The following is an 18,620-nucleotide window of genomic DNA, read 5'->3' on the forward strand; positions in this document are numbered from 1 at the left end:
GGACCCAGCCCAAGTGCTCCATGACAACCTACAGACCTGGGATGCTGCAGTGGAAGAAGGGGAGACAACAGGGAGACCACAAGGCCTTCCATGGTATTGCACACCTACAATGCACCAGTAGGAGCAGAGAGGCAGGGGTGGTGAGCCATACAGAGCCATACAGAGGTCCAGCACTGTGGGCTCACAGCATTCTCGGAGCTGGGGAGACTTCAGACCCCTTCTCACCTCAGAGCTCCAAGCAAACACGAGAAATGGGATAAAAAGGAGTTAACACACAAGATGCTGACACAGAATCCTATCAACACGAAATACCCAAACCAGAAAGATCAGGGAAGACTATGTGGACATCCCCAAAGCCTGCAGCACTTCCAGACCAGGCCCAGCCCCAGTTAGACCTTTAGAGGAAAAATAAAAGTCTGTGTATTAAAAGCCCAGCTTCTCATTTGCTGAGCAGCCCCTGGTGCCAACACTCTTCTCTCTAAAATGATCAATTGGGGGCTCCACGTCATCTCTCAGAGTTCCTTTATGACCACTCAAAGACCATCAGGTGACTGGTGTTCAGAAAACTCATAAACCAGCCCAAGGTCTGCCCTGAGACCAGTTCCCCACCTTCTAATCTGACCACCACTTGGTGTTCCAGTAGGGACATGCCTTCCAGATTCCTGACAGCAGCTGACAAATCATTTCTGGGAAAAACAAAAACCCTTTGGTAAGTTTACTTTCCCACACTGAATGAGGCCCCTTAATTTCCAGTCCTCCCTAGGTAGGAGTGCCACCTAGTGCCACTGCAAGGCTCTGCAGGCTCCAGGCCACTTGGCTGCCAACACCTGTAGACAAACCTCCCTCTCTAGGTCAACCACTGCAGCTCCCTACAGAGTGAATTTCACGCACAACTGTGCCAGGGCACAAGGCAGCTGTGGGACAGGGTTGGGAGGTGTTCTCTGCTAATTCTCACTGCCTGGGGGCGGGTTGGGCCCCTTGAAAAGATCTATGATGGCTGGTGTCTCACGGCTCAGCCTCACAGAGGACTGCGCAAGGAGCCAGGACTAGCATGAAATGCCCTCAGACGATTTCTTCATCCACGAGCTTTTCCCAGCCCTGCCAAATTCTGCCCTTGTATTTGCAAAGGTTTCTTAGCAGTCCCACCAGCCCACAGGACTTCTCTGATGCCCCACAGCCCATGCAGAGCCTCTCCAGCAGCTCCCTGGGGAACTGAGGTAGCACCTACAGCATGATGAAGGAAACAAAGTACTTTGAGGTGGAGCAAGCCCAGCAGAAAGGGCCCTGAAGGTGGCTGAGTTGCCACTTTGGACTCTTTCCAGCCCCAGAGCTCAGCCTTGTCTTGTTCCACATCTTCAGACAGAGTCCTCTGCTCCTCCTCACACTGTGCTCAAAGCCACGGGAAGCAGTTCCCCAGTGGTACAGACACAGAGCTGTCCCGGGGTTGAGGAAGGCAGGGAAGAGGCAAAGACTGGAGTAGGGACCTGGGCTACCTGGGGGTGTGGCTGCCACAGTTCCCACCATTACTGTGAAGGAGGAGCCCCAAGGCCTCTGAGCTCACCTCCTGCTCTAGAACAAGCCTAAGAGTCTCTGAGGACGAGCTAGGCTGTAAGTAAATTGCACCTGAGCAGGCAGGGAGATCTACTTCCCTGCCAACTTGACTATTTGCCCATTTTAACAGCCACAACTGTTTTCTCAACACCTATTAGGGAAAAATAAGATAGTACTTACTGAATCTCTACCCGCTCCCTGCCAGCAGGGGACCAGGTAGTTAGACATACATTGTTCTCATTTAACGACTTTACGAGGGAGTTAATAGCAGCTTGTTTGCAGACAAGAATAAAGCTATAAGTACGTAGTTTAAAAACGTGCAGAACATGTTCACTACCGCCCAGGGTCATGGACACCGCAGCTTTGCGCTGCGTGCAGGCAGATAGGGCTCTGGGCAGTGGGCGGGCAAAAATGAGGACACAGGGCAATGTGGGAGAATGGATGGAGTGATCTGTCTTTACTCCTTTTCAAAAACTGAAAGGTTGCACCACATATTTGAAAAATTCTAAACCGAGGCTAGAAATAAGGCAGTAGTGCTAACAGAGAGAGAGTGAGCACGGAACACAGCCCGTCCTGACAGGCCTGTTCACACGGCCGCTTCCTGAACAACTCTGACCTCATCATAAGCCCCCATGGCCAGGCTCAAATGAAAAAAAATGGCATTATTATTGTGCCCAGATGTGGACTTAAGTACTTAGGGGTCAGCAATGTATTTGCAAATGGTTTAGAGGAAAAATTATATAGAAAGAGATAAAGCAGACATGATAAAACACTAACAACTGTTCGATCAAGGGTGTTTGCTTTAAAACACAGGAAATGCTCTAAATCCTATTACTGGGGAGAAAAACCCAAGCCCATGCTCCCCACACAGCACTTCTCTTGCTCTGAGGTGTGGGGGAGCAAGCAGGACCTGCTTGCATGGTAACCCACACACCTGCTGCTGCTGCTTCACACATAGCAACTCAAGACCCAAGCACTCGGCCAAGGTGTATCCGGCACTCTGTCTGCCTGGCCCCTGGCTGGGGGCCAGTGCCTGATGGGATAGGCCGACTGCCAACCACGGCTCAGCTACACTGCAACCACTCTGCAGCTACAGGCCCTCCCATCTCCATGGAGTTACCTCCGAGGCTTGCAAAAGGAGAGCTGTGTGGACTGCTTCCTCCCCAAAGGGTCCCCCATTTCCATCAGGCCAGCTTTCCCACAATATGCACCTCTGTCCTCAGATCAAGGCAGAAAGAACACCTCAGAAATACCAGAGACCAAGGAGAATCTGTCACCAGATGTCATCCTAGACGCTCAGAGGAACCCTGTTACTGTGCACTCCCCGAAACACCTGACATCTGACATCACCCGGTAACTTTAGGTGTACAGATGCTACACACCTTCCACCCTTCTCATTAAGAAATACTAAACGAAGCCTTTATTCCCCCTTTTTGACTTATGGGGACGAAAGGACAGCATCTCTGAAATCATAACTGCCACACAAATGCAGAACCTGCCACAGCTCCAGGCACACCTGGCTGCCTTCCCTCCCGTGTGTGCTGTTCACTCAAAGCCAGCTCTCTGCAGAGGCCCGTGTCGACCACTCTCCTCCTGAAGGCCAAATGCCAGGCCTGGGCAGCCCGAATGAACAGGCTCTCTGACCATGAACCCCAAGCTTTTCCAGGACGTCATGAGCCCTGAAAAGAAACTCGTGAAAGCGGCTCCTCCTCTCCTGATCTCTGCCTGCCTGTGGCTCCTGCTCTAAGGGCGGAGCGTCCTCGCGGTCTCACCAGGGCTGAGAGCCTTGTTCCTGAGGAGCATGGGTTCCTCGTTCTGTACCATTCCGTCTAAATGTTCAATTTATAAGTACTCTGAGCCAATATAAACAGAGAATAAACAAGAGAAAAATGTTGAAGTGGACTCACATTTTTAAAAAGCACATTACAAACCATATTAAGGTACCAGTCTTGATGTTCCCTATTTCCTCTGAGACCGTCAATGAAGAGCCACTAACACTCCTCCATCTGCTCAAGTCAAAAACCATAAGTCATTTTCCATTTCTCCCCTCTTCCCCCATCCTAACCATCAGTGCGTCCTATCTGCCCTCCCCTCAAAAATACCCAAATTGAGTCCCTTCCCCCACCATGGTACCCACCACCCCCTACCTTTTCTTGCTGGGATACTGTAAGAGTCTCCCAAGCAGGCCCCCTGCCTCCACCCCAGCTCCCCTACAGTCTGTCTCCACAGCAGGCAGAGCCATCTGATCAGAACCCAACCCTCACTTATAAGACAGGCCGAATGTGTTGGGGGTCCTCCAGCTTTCCTACCTTTCTTCTCTTTGCACCTCCAGCCACATGGGCTCTTTGCTCTTCCTCAACAGTGACAAACATACTCTGTCCATCTCAAGCCTCAGCCTAGACTGCTCTCCTTTCAGATGCCCCTTGGCTCTCCCCTCTGCTAATGCAGTCTCTGGTCATGTGGTATCAAGCAAGGCATTCCTTCCCTGACTGCCTCAGTCCCAGCCTGGCTTACCTGTGCCCTTTATCTGTTTATGTTTTCTCCAAGACACTTCAACCACTTGATATGTCCAAGTGTCCATTTGTTTCTTATCTGTCTACCCACTAATAAAGACAGGAACTCTTGTTCAATCCACGAGTGGATCCCCAGCATCTCAACAGAGCCTGGCATTACAGGTGCTCAAAGGTTTGAATGAATGCGTGAACTCAAGAAAAAAAGAATCATGTTCATCTATGACAACTTCTGTTTTGCTAATATCCAGTGCTCAACAATGCCAACTACGGCTTAGCAACAAAAAACAAGTTTTAGAAGCCGAACACATACACAAACTGTATAGGTGTCCAAACCTTTTCAGACAGCAATTCTACACGTAGGCATTCACCCTGAGGAAAAGGCCTATGTGCAAAGAAAGATGTGCTCTACATCATCCACAATGGCAAAAACTACTGCTGCGCCAGAATCGACTGTAGTAGTACAGCCACTTAACGTGCTTTCAAGCAGTCAGGCAAAATCGCATGTAGCTATACACATAAGGTAAAAAAGGCAAAATACAAAACAGGTGTATCCATCTAAAAATAGAGACAAAGTCCGTGACTATGCAATCACAGACACGGTGAGAATAGGTGGGAATCATGACTATCCTCTGTTTTTTTTAACATTCTATCAAAGTATTATATCATTTCTGTTACTTAAAAAAGAATGAGATTGATTCAACAGGTGTGCCAATACTGTTCAATGGGAAAAGGACAATCACAATGGTGGTGGGAACACTGGATGTCCACGTGCAGAAGAACAGGGTCAGACTCTAATCCTACACGGTGTAAAAACTTGAAGACAAACATAAGACCTAAAAATATAAAACTCTTAGAAGAAAACAGGAGAAAATCTTCAGGACATTGGATTCAGCAATGACTTCTTGGATATGACACCAAAAAACACAGGCAATAAAAGTAAAAATAAACTGTACTTCATCAAAATTAAAAACTTTTTATACATCAAAAGATATTATCAAGAGAGTGAAAAGAATAGAATGGTAGAAAATATTTGCAAATACACATAGCTAATAAGAGTCAGGTATCCAGAATATATAAAGAACTCTTACAGCTCAGCAACAAAAAAACCTGCCTAATTTAAAAAATAAGCAGAGAACCTGAATAGACATTTTTCCAAAGAAGATATATATTTTACATATATAAAGAACTCTTTATATATATATAGATATATCATATATATATATATCTCATATATATATATATATATATATATATATATATATATATATATATATGATATATCATATATATCGCCAATAAGCATGTGAATAGATGGTCAACCATCACTGGTCATTAGAGAATGCAAATCAAAATCACAATGAGACAGAACTATAGGGGTTAAGAATGAGTTACCCCAAGATATACCGCTGTGGCATGTAGATTATTTTCCGCTAAAGGCAACCGAGACCCTTTGGGCTCAAGAGACACTGCTATCCTCCCCTTACCTACCCAGAAGAATTTGAATTAGGGGGCCTTGCCCATAATAAGAGATCATCTGAGATAAACTTTTTTGACCTATCTATATGGCAGGGCAAACTACTAAACATCCGTTCTTCTTATCCTGCAATGACCCTCTGAAGCCCCAAAGTGCTTCACCTCATCCTTAGCGCAAAATGCTATATATATCTCATTTTCCCTTTCTGTCTCATCTCATATATGCAAGGTTTCTGACTTTCATGTATGTGATGTTCCTATACGTACATATGTAATTAAATTATTTTCTCTTGTCAATTTGTTTCATGTAAATTATTAGACCAGCAGAAAGAACCGAGGGAGTAGAGGAGTTTCTTCCTTTCCCAAACCATTTCGTACCCATTAGGATGGCTATTATAAAAAGTAAATAAATAAACGACGACTCGTAAGAATATGGATAAAATGGAACCCTTGTGCATTGTTAGTGGAAATGTAAAATGGTACAGCCACTGTGGAAGTCCGGCAGTTCTTCAAAAAGTTAAACATGGAATGACCATATGATCCAGCAATTCCACTCCTAGTTATACGGCCAAAAGAACTGAAAGCAACATCTCAGATACTTGTACACCAATATTCATAGCAGCACTATTCACAATAGCCAAAGTGGAAACAACCCAATATCAAGAGATGAATGGATAAACAAAATTCCACACAATGGAATATTATTCAGCCTTCAAAAGGAATGAAACTCTGATACATGCTACAATATGAATCTCAAAAATATTATGGTGAATTAAATAAGCCAATCACAAAAGGAGAAATGTTGCATAATTCCATTATATGAAGTACCTAGAATAGTCAAATTCATAGAGACAGTAGAACAAGTGGTTACTAGAGGCTGAGGGCTGAGAAGAATAGAAACAATTGTTTAATGACTACAAAGTTTCTGTTTGGGATGATGAAATAGTTCTAGAAATGAATAGTGGTGATTATTGTGAAAATACTGTGAATGTACTAAATGCCACTGAATTGTACACTTAAAAGCATTTAAAATGGTACATCTTAAATTATGTGGATGCTATGGACTAAATTGTGTCCCTCAACCCAAATTCATATATTGAAGCCCTAACCTGCAATGTGATGGTGTCTGGAGATGGGGCCTTTGGGAATAACTAGGTTTACATGTGGTCATGAAGGTCCAGCCTTCAAAATGGGATTAGTTCTATTAAAGAGAAAACTAGAGGCCTAAAACAGCATCATTCATGCAAAAGCCCATGATACCAAACCTAGATTTAATACCTGACCAAAATAGTGTTTCAACTTCTCCCAGAAATACAATTTTAATCAACCGGTCTGGAATCTACTGGTCAATCACATGGTCCCCCTCCATTTCCTCCCCCAAAGAAAGCAGCAGCAATCTGCATGATAAGAAACACTTGTCATTCCCTTGCCCATAAAAGAAGATATCTTGGTCCAAAAATAATCCTTTCTTTTCTTTCGCTAATAGCTTCCTTGCCCCACCTTCCTATAAAAACCTTCCATTTTCTATAACCTTTGGGAAAGCCTTTTCAGTTGCTAGATGGGATGCCCCCCAATTCATGAACTGTTTAATAAAGCCAATTAGATCTTGAAATTTACTCCACTGAATTTTTTTAACAGTACCCTTATAAGAAGAGACATGAGAGCTCGCACTTGCTTGCTCTCTCTCTGTCATGTGAGGACACAGTCTACAAGCCAGGAGGAGGGCTCTCATCTGAACCTACCATGTTACCATCCTGACCTTGGACTTCTCAGCCTCCAGAACTGTGAGAAAATAAATTTCTGTTTTTTAAGCCACCCAGTCTATGGTATTTTGTTATGGCAAGCTGAGCTAAGACAGTGTATTTTACCAGGAGTAAAAAAAAAGAGAAGAGAGAGAAGTACCCCTAAGACTGAGTTAGTATACATTACCAAAATATTTTTGAATGGTTTCTGGGAGAAGAGGAAGAGAAGGGTCAGAAGAGACAGCAAAGTGACCCAGGAGAAGGTGATGAGAAGGGACAGATTAAGGGGTGGGAGCACATGGACTGACATGAAGACAGAGGACACACACACAGAGGGTAGGGGCAACGAGGACAGATAGTGTGAGACAGGCAGAGATATGTAACTTTCCAGCAGCAAAACTTCCCCAAGGCAGTGGATACCCACATCTGCATGCGTACGCAACCCTGAGCTGAGCGCTGTACAATCTTCCTGGCGTGGCGATAATGAGCAGCACCACCATGTTAGGCCTACCAAGCAGGTGCCAGGACCTCGGCGTCAACTGCATGCCTGTGTCTGCGCAGGCACCATGACCAGGAAGAGAGAAGATCACCCCCGCTGATGTCAAGCCCTCCTTCACTCTGCCCTACACAACAACCCTAGAGGGTCCCTTTGGAGAGCCCGCCAAAGAACTTGTCTTACTATCCCCTTGTGCTCAAGCATAAGCCTCAAGGAACCTTGTCTGAGCTTATGGTTTGGTCTCGTCAATTTCTATTACATAGAAAGCCTAAAAACCCAAGGTCGGTAACAAGTGGACAAGAGAAACAAGATGAAAGAGGGTGATCTCCAGGTCCCTCTCCTCTAGCTGCACTCCTCGGGGATTATGGGGCATCAGTCTTATAGCCCCCAATTCCATGTTTTATGTTAATGTGACCTCTGATCTTTTCTGCTCTTCCATACACTTCTCTCATCCAGTGAGCAAAGTGAAATCACCAGCAACACATAAAGGACTTCAGGATGCCTGAAGCATGTAGAATGTGCCCTTGGCCTACCTGAACTCAAAGCGCAGGAGCAGAAGAGCAGCTGGTGTCTTATAACTGCAACACAGGGGCTGACGAGCCTTAAATGGGTGGTGACAGCTTCTATGAGCAATCATTTCCAATATATAATTGTGATGTTACAATTTATCAAAAATACATATTTGGTTTAGATGACCAAAATATATTTGGTCATAGTTTCAGGCTCGCAGCTCTCAAAACCCTTGGAATTTCCTGAGTGATAAGAGTAATGGGGGTATCTTTTGTTACAATATTTGGCCTTTCGTCTAGGGTCCTGAAATCTCCAGAGCCATAAAGGTGAAATGTGTATCTTTTGATTCACAGCAAGCCCTTTTCCATCACTCTGGGTTTATTGTTAATGAGGTGACTACTGGAAAGCACTTAAGGATGGCAGCTGGTTGCCAGGGGAACCGACTAAGAATAGAGTTGAAACTTTCAATCCCACCACCCTGATTTCCGGGGGACAGGGGAGGGGGGAAACTAGGTGCTGAAGGTTGAATCAACGGCCACTGGTTTAACCAATCATGCTATGAAGCCTCCATAAAAACACAAAAGGACCCAGTGTTGGGAGCTTCCAGGCTGGGGAACCATAACACTTCCACGTGTCACTGAGCAAGGTTCCAAACTCCAAGAGGACAGAAGTTTCTTTGTTTGGGACCTAGCCCTATGTATTTCTTCATCTGGCTATTGATTTGAATCCTTTAATATCCTTTGTAATAAACCAGTAATATAGTAAGTAAAATGTTTCTCTGGGTCCTGTGATCTGCTCTAGCAAATTAACTGAACCCAAGAAAGGGATCATGAAAACCTGACTTAAAACCATTCAGTTAGAAGCACCTGGACTTGCGACTGGCATCTGAGGTTGGGGGGAGGGGTGTCGTGTAGTACTGAGCCCTAACCTTGAGGAATAGAGCAGAGAAATAACATGGAGTCACTGTGGTCAAGCTGCTAAATTATCAACCTCAAGTGGGCTGAGACTTAAGGAAACAATTATTTTTTAAATAACTCTGGAAACTTAAACTTTTGAACTTTCCAATCCTGTGTCAATATCTAGATGCACATCAGTGAGTTGCGTGTTTTAATGCCTGGTCATACATCGAACCTTCAGTTCACCATATGAATGAATGTTCCCTTGTACAGACCACCAGACATCTGCTGAATACCACCCTGGACCAACCCAGGGGCTAAGAACTGATTCTTCTCAAAAATGTACTTTTTACTAAAAAGCTCTCAGACTTTACTTTCTCCTTCAGAACACTCTGGGTATTGCCTAGCAGTATTTATGATTTGCAAATCCTGAGACCCTTAAATAAATCTCTGTCACTTATTTCTAGCTAAAGCACCCTCGCTCTTTTTGAGTACATTCGAAAACCTGTAACCCAAGGGGGGAAGGGTTACTGGAACCTCCAATCTACAGCCAGTCAAAAGCACCGATGACAACATGGATTTGCGACTGGCATCTGAAGAGGAAGGCAGTCTTGTGGGACTGAGCCCTCAACAAGGGGAATCTAATGCTATCTCTGGGCAGACAGTGTCAGAATTAAGTTGAACTGTAGGCCACCCAACTGGTGTGAATTGTTTGTTGGTATGCGGAAACACCCCCCACCCTCACCCCTATGTACTAGAATTGGTTCCAGAACCTTTTAATAATAAGGATCCCTCCAAGTGTCCGTGCTGAAATGAGTTCTGCTTGTTTGGAATGAAATTGAGGTTACTGCACCCACTATGAGCTACGTTCTCTAAGACAGAAAACAAGAAAGGAGAGAGTTATGCAGAGAAGAACTCCATAAATCTACAGAGGGGTTCCCCTGACTCTCTTATTGAGTACTAAGCCATGCTATCTAGGGTTAAATTCATGAGGCTCACAAAGAATAATTAGAGAGCTGTCAGCCAAACAATTCCCAGAGCTCATAAGGGACCAGGAAACATTTGCATTTCAACGGGCCGGGTGGAAAGTTCTCACTGAATACCTGGGGCATTTAGTAAATATCCTAGAAGGGTCACACCTTAGTACAGTAGGAGCACATGTTCTCTATCATAAGTATGGCAGTTACTACACAAGTGTATACATTTATCAAAAACCAATGAACTGTATGCTTTAAAAACGCATTTTAACTGAATGTAAATAATACCTCAGTAGAGATGACTTAAAAAATTAGATCACAGCAGCATCACTTATAATAGTTAAGGCATGGAAACAACCCTAAGTATCCACTGATGGATGAATGGATAAAGAAGCTATAGTATATATGTATATACACATACACACGCAATATTCTTTTATGGAGTATTATTCAGTCATAAAAGATTAGGAAATCCTACCATTTGTGACATGGATGGACTTTGAAGGCATTATGCTAAGACATATATTGTGTGATCTCATTTATATGTGGAATCTTAACAACAACAACAAAAAAACGAACTCATGAAAGACATCAGAAAGCAGGGATGGAGGGACTGAAGGAAGGTAGTTAAAAGGTACAAAATTCCAGTTATGAGACAAATAAGTTGAGGGATGTATTGTACAACACAATGACTAAACACTACTGTGTAACATATAGGAAAGTTGTTAAGAGAATTAATTATAAGAGTTCTCACCACAAGAACATTTTTTTTCTTTTTTGTTTTATTGTATCTACATGAGATAATGGAGATTAGCTGAACCTACTGTGGTAATCATTTCACGATAGGTATAAATCAAATCATCATGTTCTATGCCTTATCCTTATATAATGATGTATGTTAATTATTTCTCAGTAAAACTGAAAAAAATCACATCAACTTTAAATATGAAAAATATAAGTATGGATAGACTTTCTGGAAAGATACACAAGAAATGTTAAAAATGCATGCTTGATTCTAGAGAGAATGTGATTAGTAGATAAGAGTGGAGAGTGGAAGATCAGTGTAAATCCTTTATTATTTAAATTTTTACATGATTATATTTTATTTAAAATTTTAAAGACTATCTCATTAAAAATAAAAATTAACAATACATATTATTAATTAAACACAGCCAAAATCCTGGAAAGGCTATGTTCCCTAAAACGTCAACTACGGTTTCCTGTGGGTTGTGGGATTATGGGTCGTCGTCATTTTCATCTTCATATTTTGCAATGCTTTCTGATTTTTTTTAAATGAACATTAGATAATTAGATAAAAGACAAAGCTATTTCTACATTGGGGAAGGTGAAACTATATACACAGTCATGCGCTGAATAAACGTTTCGGTCAATGATGGACCGCATACACAATGGTGATGTACCACACAGCCCACATGTGTAAGCAGACTCTTACAACGTTGGCACAATGAAATCACCTAAGGACACATTTCTCTGAATGTATCCCCTTAGTCATTAAGCAGCACATGACCATATAAAGAAAGACTGAAGCCTCTCTTTAATAGGTTACACTGTTGCTATTACAGAATTCCCATAATCCCACAGTAGTAGGCATTTAGGTTTCATTTGTAATTTTGGCCAATTACAAGTTTTTTTTCCCCAGTATAAAAAGAACATGAGTCCTAGAACAGGCAAAGATCTTGGAAACATTTTCTTAAATATGTAAAAACAGAATCCGGAAAGGTGAAACATGGTTAAGGTCACAGAGCTGATGGCGCCCAGAGCTCAAGTACCTTTATACCCTATCCAACTCTCCCCCTCCTCCCTGCCCTTCTGTAAGAGCTGTGCCCTCTGCCCGCACCCCAGAGTGCAGCTTGCAGTGAGTGAGGTGGCACAGATTTTGGAATTACGGTTTCTTTTATACTGTTAACAAAAAAAAAAAAATCTTTATTTCAATAAAGAAAAGCTACTGGTATAAATTCTTCAGGAGCAGTCTGCTAGCGGAAGACTGCCTAGTGTGCATGCTCATCTGCATTACCACAAACAACTTTTCAAGTCAGTGCAGTCAAATTTGCCTCACATTTAAGCAGTCAGAGCCCTCAGAGCATGGAGTCACCTCAAATACACAGCAAGCCCTGGTGGGCAGGTAGCTCACCTCCATCTCTTGCTGTCACTGTCTAACTTCTGTACTGAGAGCACTTTTTACCAGTAACAAGGTATTGTTCAAAGAGTATAGGATTTGGCATCAACAGATCTCTGTTCTGGAACCCACTCTGCTACCACCTAGTCTTTCCATTTGTAAAGTCTCTCTACCATTTGCTCTGCCCACTTCTGTGAGCTGTCGTTAACTAAAAAAGGTTCAGAAAAACTGAGGTGCTGTTCAACACAGGGTGTTACAACTGGGCTCTGAAAGAGTTTTGATACAGAGTGATAACCAGATGTTTCTCTGCCACAAGAGAAATTTACAAATGGGAAAGGGGAACAAAGGCTTCCTGCTGGCACACTGACCCATAGGGGCTAACAGGAGTGCTTCATATGTAGGGAAGGCTACACTGCCCCTTCCACCTGTGTTTATCTCTTGGAAATCCAGAAAATGCTATTTGGTAAAACAAAATCATCCAATCACCTCAACTATGGCACTGACCCCAGGGGCTCATCTCAGCAGTAATTATCAGCCTGTCTTCTCGCTCAGCTCCAGAGATGTCAGACTTGACCTCAGGATATGAAGAGATTATATATTCCAATGAAATCACCACCACAAGTTTCCATGTGCCATTTAAAAATGGAGCCTTGAAGGGAACCTTACAGCTCATCTGCCCACGGTTCCTAAATCTGGCTTGTCATCAGAATCATCTAGGGTGCTTTCTGAAAACAAAGATCTTGGGCCTTGTCCCACCTTTCAGGGTAAAACTAAAGAATCCTTAATTTTTAAAGTTCCTCAACAATTCTGTCGATCAACCAGATTGAGGCACTCTCTTTTTCTGTACGAGATGACAGTGATCAGGTGGGGCTAGGGGTAGAGCTAGGATCCAGCCCCTAGTTGCCAGTTCAGAACTCTCCCTCTCATAACCAGTTGCCTGTCCCGAAATTTTACAATGTTCACTCTGAGTCCATTTCCCCTTCATAAAGTGATATGCTGCAGCCCTACTTTGAAATTCAGGAGCAGTCCTGTTTCCATTTTACTCAACCAAAAGAACAGTATCTAACTTAAGCCCAGTTCTTTACCAATAGGGGCTTCAGACCTCACGCCACACTAGGCCACTCCATACCAGTATCCTGTTAGTATTCAGGTCCTAAAACTTAGGAGCTAATAAACTCCATCCTCTTTACAAACAATCATCTTTTAGGTACTGACTCATATATGGCAATAATCTCAATTATATAAGCTGTGGATGTTAAAAAAAATTACTGACATTCTTCTTTCATGATTCTGGAAGTAGCAATTTCTCCCAAATGTAGATTCTCTTGGGATACTTTTGAAATGAGTGGGAATTTCCTAAGAGCATGTGAGCTCATCACAGCGATGAGGCAGCCTGACAAATGCCTGGGATCAGAGAAAAGCTAGTTTGGGTCTAACACTCGAGTGCAGTCATAAGATCACAGTCTTACAAATACTTTATTAGCCTAAAGGAGAAGGGTATGTTTACAGGAAACCATCGATGTTATAGGAAATAAACAGCACAGCATACTCTGAAAGTGTGACTCAGGTGCTACGCAATTACGCTTCACCAAAAGGATTTTGTGATCTATTACCGGAAAACAGAAAATCCCTTTTTTCTTTTGGTCTGACGAAGGTTATTGTAAAGTCCAAAGCATATGAACAGGCCAAAAGACGGACACATGAGCACACAGACCTCTTAGAATAATGGTCACATCTGGATCTGTATGGCCATTTCAGTAAGTCACAGTTTTAGGACTGCTGCAAATCAAGTGAAATCCTTACACTGGATTCTGTTGGAGGAAGAGGGTGAAAACTAAAATTCACAACGGGATTTTGGAAGAAAGCCTATATGTAGCATGTAATGCAAATGTCAACGGTTCCTAGATAAACTGTGTCAGAGCAGGAAGGGCTCTCAGAATCAGGTTCCAATCCAACCCACTGTTTTACAGTTGAAGACACAGAGGGCCAGATGGAAAGTGACATGCCCAAGTTTACACAGCTACTGAGGAGCATGGTTAGGAGTTGCCTTCAGAACCCAGATGCTCTGGCTACTGGATTCAGCTGAGCTAGATTACCAATACGGAGTGGCTCATGAAGAAACCCAAAGGCATCGTTCCAAATACCATAAAGTCTCTACTTTCACCCCTCCTTTGCCCAGGTTACCAGGATCTATTGACATTTCAGATTTTTCATCTGTTAAATTATAACTGAAAAGAAGGCAATTTTAAAACCAATGGCCTTTATACTCAATTTCAATATTTGCTGAATATCTCCTCTGAGTTAGGTATCCCCCTGGGCCACGGGAAACACAGATGAATAAGATGGTTCATTACGTATCACACTTGGTTTGACAGCATCGAAGCCTGTCCCTATGGTGTGACCCTAATGTAAAGGAGCATTCTGAGCAATTAACAACAAAGGAAATTGATTATTTCAGTCTGGTTCCTGGTGAGAACTTGTCCACATCCCAAAGTCCAACCATTTCAGCACATTCACAGACTGAGAAGGGCATGAACAGCCAGGATGCCAGCCCCAACATAAAGCATGAACTCTGAGGATTTCAGGTAATTCCTACTCAGAGCCCTTGGGGAAACCAAGGGTAGATCTGAAGACAAATGGGAAACCTGGCATGACGCTGAAGATATAACTTCTATAACTGGCCAAACACCCACTGGAGACATGAGCTCCAAGAAAATACATTTCACTTTTTCAAACATTTCTACTCTGGGGCATTTAAAAGACAGTTGTGCTAGATGAAAAATCAAGGTGGTTCCACCTTATTCCTACCTCCCAGTAACCAGCGAGTTTGGGCGGAATCTCCAATCCCAGCTTCTCCAGCTCTTGCTCCTTGTACTTCTCATATTGCCGGTAACCTGCATACCCTCCACCTGTAACAAACAGTAAGCGAAGTGGGCGCAGCCGGAAAAAGGTTCGAGCAGGGGCAGTGTGGACTTTTCTGGCATCTGTAAAAACAACAAAAAGAAAAATGTTGAGCCTGAGAGAAGGGATAAGAATGAGTCATGCAAACATAGCACCAACAGGAGGGCTAGGAAAAATCAATATATCTTTGAAGCCTTCAGTAAAGGTGACTAGACTCTAAATGGCTCTGACAGGCAGGTGCAACCCTGAGTCATTACTAAGACCCTTCTATCTCCAAATTCTATCTATAAGTAAGGGACAAGCATCTTTCCTATGAAACTATAATGCACCCCAATTGCCACCACAGTCACAGAATTTAAGAAGAAAACACTGAATCACAAAGAGGGCAAGAAACTAACCAAGGTTGCCCAGTCGGCCACCAATAGGTTCAGGATTGGGATCCAGGTACCACTTCTCACCCAGGGCTCTCTGATCTTAACAATCCAAGCCCACTTCTGATTGGACACTAATATTCTCAAATGCAAAATCTCATACGCTCTCACAATTCAACAATAAAAAAGGCAAATAATTTAAAAATGTACAAAGGATTTGAAGAAACATATCTTCCAAGAAGATATACAAATGGCCAATAAGCACATGAAAAGATGCTCAACATCTGTTATGGGTTGAACTGTGTCTCCCTAAAGTTCACATGTTGAAGCCCTAACCCTGGTAACTCAGAATATGACCTTGTTTGGATACAGGGTTTCTAGAAAGGTAATCAAGTTAAAATAAGGTCATTATGGTGGACCCAAATCCAATGACTGGTGTCCTTATAAAAAGGTGAAATATGGATACAGACATGCATACAGGGAGAATGTTTATGGGAAGATGGAGGCAGAGATCAAGGTAATGTTTCTGCAAGCCAAAGAAGCCAAAGATGGCCAGCAAACCATTAGAAACTAGATAAGTAGCATGGAACAGATTCTCCCTCACAGCTCTCAGAAGGAAGCAACCCCGTAACACCTTGATCTCAGACCTCTGGTCTCCAGAATTGTGAGAATAAATTTCTATTGTTTAAGCCACTTGGTTTGTGGTAATTTGTTACAGTAGCCCTAGCAAACCAATATAACATCAGCAGTAATCAAGGAAATGCAAATAAAAACCACAGTGAGATACCGCTTCATACCCACTGGGGTGATTATAATCAAAAGGATAAGTCTTGGCAAGGATGTGGAGAAATTTGAACACTCATACACTGATGGTGGGATGGTAAAATGAGGCAGCCACTTTGAAAACCAGTTTGTCGGTTCATCAAAATGTTAAACATGAAATTACCACATAACCCAGCAATTCTGCTCTTAGAAACATACCTAAAAGAAGTGAAACACGTATCTTCATAAAAACTTGCACAAGAATGTTCAATAGCAGCACTGTTCATAACAGCCAAAAAATGGAAGCATTCTAAATGTACATCAACTGATGAGTAGATAAACAAAATGTAGTCCATCCATACAGTGGAATATTACTTGATAATAAAAAGGAATGAAGTATTGACACACTATAACATGAACCCTGAAAACATTATGAAAAAGAAGCCAGCCACAGAAGACTGCATGTTGTATGAAGTGTCCAGTACAGGAAACATATCACAGAGACACAAAGTGGATTAGTGGCTGCCAGGGGCTGGGGGCAGGGAGAAATGGGGAGTGAGTTTAATGGGTCAAGTGTTATTGATGGGGGGTGCGAGGAGGGAATGTTCTAAAAATTTGGTAGTGGTGACAGCTGCACAACTCTGTAAAAACCACTAAAAATCACCAAATTGCACACTTAAAAGGACGAATTTTATGGTATGCAAATTGTATCTCAATAAAATTATTAAAATAAAATCTCAAGAGCCGAATTCTTAGTGGCCTGTGCAAAACCAAAGAGCATACCCTTCATACTGCCTTTGACTTCCAATGGAAGGAAACTGTCCTGCTCCCCACGTAACCATCCATGTTTTGGTTGTTGCTGTTTCTTTTTTAATGAGGAAGTGTGGGTGTCATTACTCTCTCCCATCTTCTACGTACTCTTAATGAACCCTTACTACTTAATAACTAAATATTCTACCTCTGACTGAGAAAGACTTGCCAAAAAGCGAGAAAAAAATTGTTTTGTCTTTCTAAAATATCTGGTGACAAGAGAACTGCTGAATACCCCCTTCCTTGAGCCAGCATCCTAGTCTGACAATTCCCACTCTACTCAATGTGTCTGGGACGCTGGTCCTTTCTTCAATTACAGGTCTCTTTCTCTTGTTACTTTACTCTTCCAAAAGGAGATAGTAAATAGAGAGTGCCCTCCACTCCTGACCACTGCTCTGTTTTATTTTTTTAAATAAAAGCACAGCTTTTCTGCAGATCCAAGATTATAGCTTAATTTCTGAGGCTCCCCACCTTTATCTTTCATGTGATTCCTACATGTTCTGGCATGCAAGTCCTAATTAAATGACACATAGATGTGTTACTATTCTCTACAATAAGCTTTATGTCTTTGTTCTCATCAATCATCTCATTTTCTTAAGGTACTTATTTGGCAGTTAAAAATAGCTTTTGTTATGACAGAATAAAAAGGGTATTTAGATTCTAAAGACAAGACACATTTTCGGAGGGGTTCAAATAGCTGCTTACAAGATCAAAAAGGTTCATGATTCACAGTGTGGGTGTGGGGAACTGATGTACTCATGAACACTTCCTGCTTATGTGAGGGTAAACTGGGACAAGCCTCTTTGAAGAGCAATTTGGCCTAAATACCAAACTATAAAATACATAAATCTTTTGATCCAACGATTACACCTCTATAAATTGATCCTAAAGATGCACAAAGATATGTTACTACAGAATTGCCTGTAGTGGGAAGTCTGAAAATAAATGCAGAACACCGAATGGTACAGTTATACAACAGAATACTATGCAGCCCACAAAAACGATGAGATAATAGCTAGTGCTTCAGTAATCACTACATGCCAGGCACATTATAAACACTTCATGGGTACGATTTCACTTAATTCTAACAACGAATCTATGGATTAGGTGCTATGTGTATCCTAATTTACTAAAGAGCAAACTGAAGCACAGAGAGGCCAATATCACCTCTAATTGTTACTTACTTGTAGAAAAGGCTCTGAGAGGAAGCTTCCTTAAGGCTTGTAGGAAATGGCTCGGGGCAGTGATTTCACAGTGAAGGAGGCTATAATCAAGCAAAAATGAACCATTAAATATTTTTCTTAAAATTAAAAAAAAATTAGCTCAACTAGCAAAATCTGAATATAGGCTACAGGTTCAACAATAGTACTGTATCAGTCTTAATTTCCTGGTTTTGGCCACTGTACTATGGTCATGTAAAAAAATGTCCTTGTAGGAAAAATGCTGACATATTTAATGGTAAAGGGGCATCAAATCTGTAA

The 18,620-nt window shown here is 42.3% G+C and overlaps 1 protein-coding gene across 7 annotated transcripts in view; it reads right to left on the minus strand.

Moving 5' to 3' along the window:
- The window catches only part of PISD (phosphatidylserine decarboxylase), a 44,361-nt gene that overhangs the window by 19,660 nt on the left and 6,081 nt on the right, over positions 1-18,620 (minus strand). For 5 of the 7 annotated variants that reach the window (XM_039862055.1, XM_039862054.1, XM_039862052.1 and 2 more), the window contains exons 2-3: positions 18,324-18,403; positions 15,104-15,279 (exon numbers count right to left, since the gene is read on the minus strand). In XM_039862055.1, the coding sequence (XP_039717989.1) occupies positions 15,104-15,279 (176 nt within the window). In that variant the 5' untranslated portion in view covers positions 18,324-18,403. Of the gene's footprint in view, positions 1-15,103; positions 15,280-18,323; positions 18,404-18,620 lie in introns of those variants that run through there. The other 2 variants (XM_039862053.1, XM_039862059.1) reach the window with 2 other exon arrangements.

The sequence above is a fragment of the Pteropus medius genome, unplaced genomic scaffold (assembly GCF_902729225.1).
Source record: "Pteropus medius unplaced genomic scaffold, Ma_sr-lr_union100, whole genome shotgun sequence".
NCBI classification, from domain to species: domain Eukaryota; kingdom Metazoa; phylum Chordata; class Mammalia; order Chiroptera; family Pteropodidae; genus Pteropus; species Pteropus medius.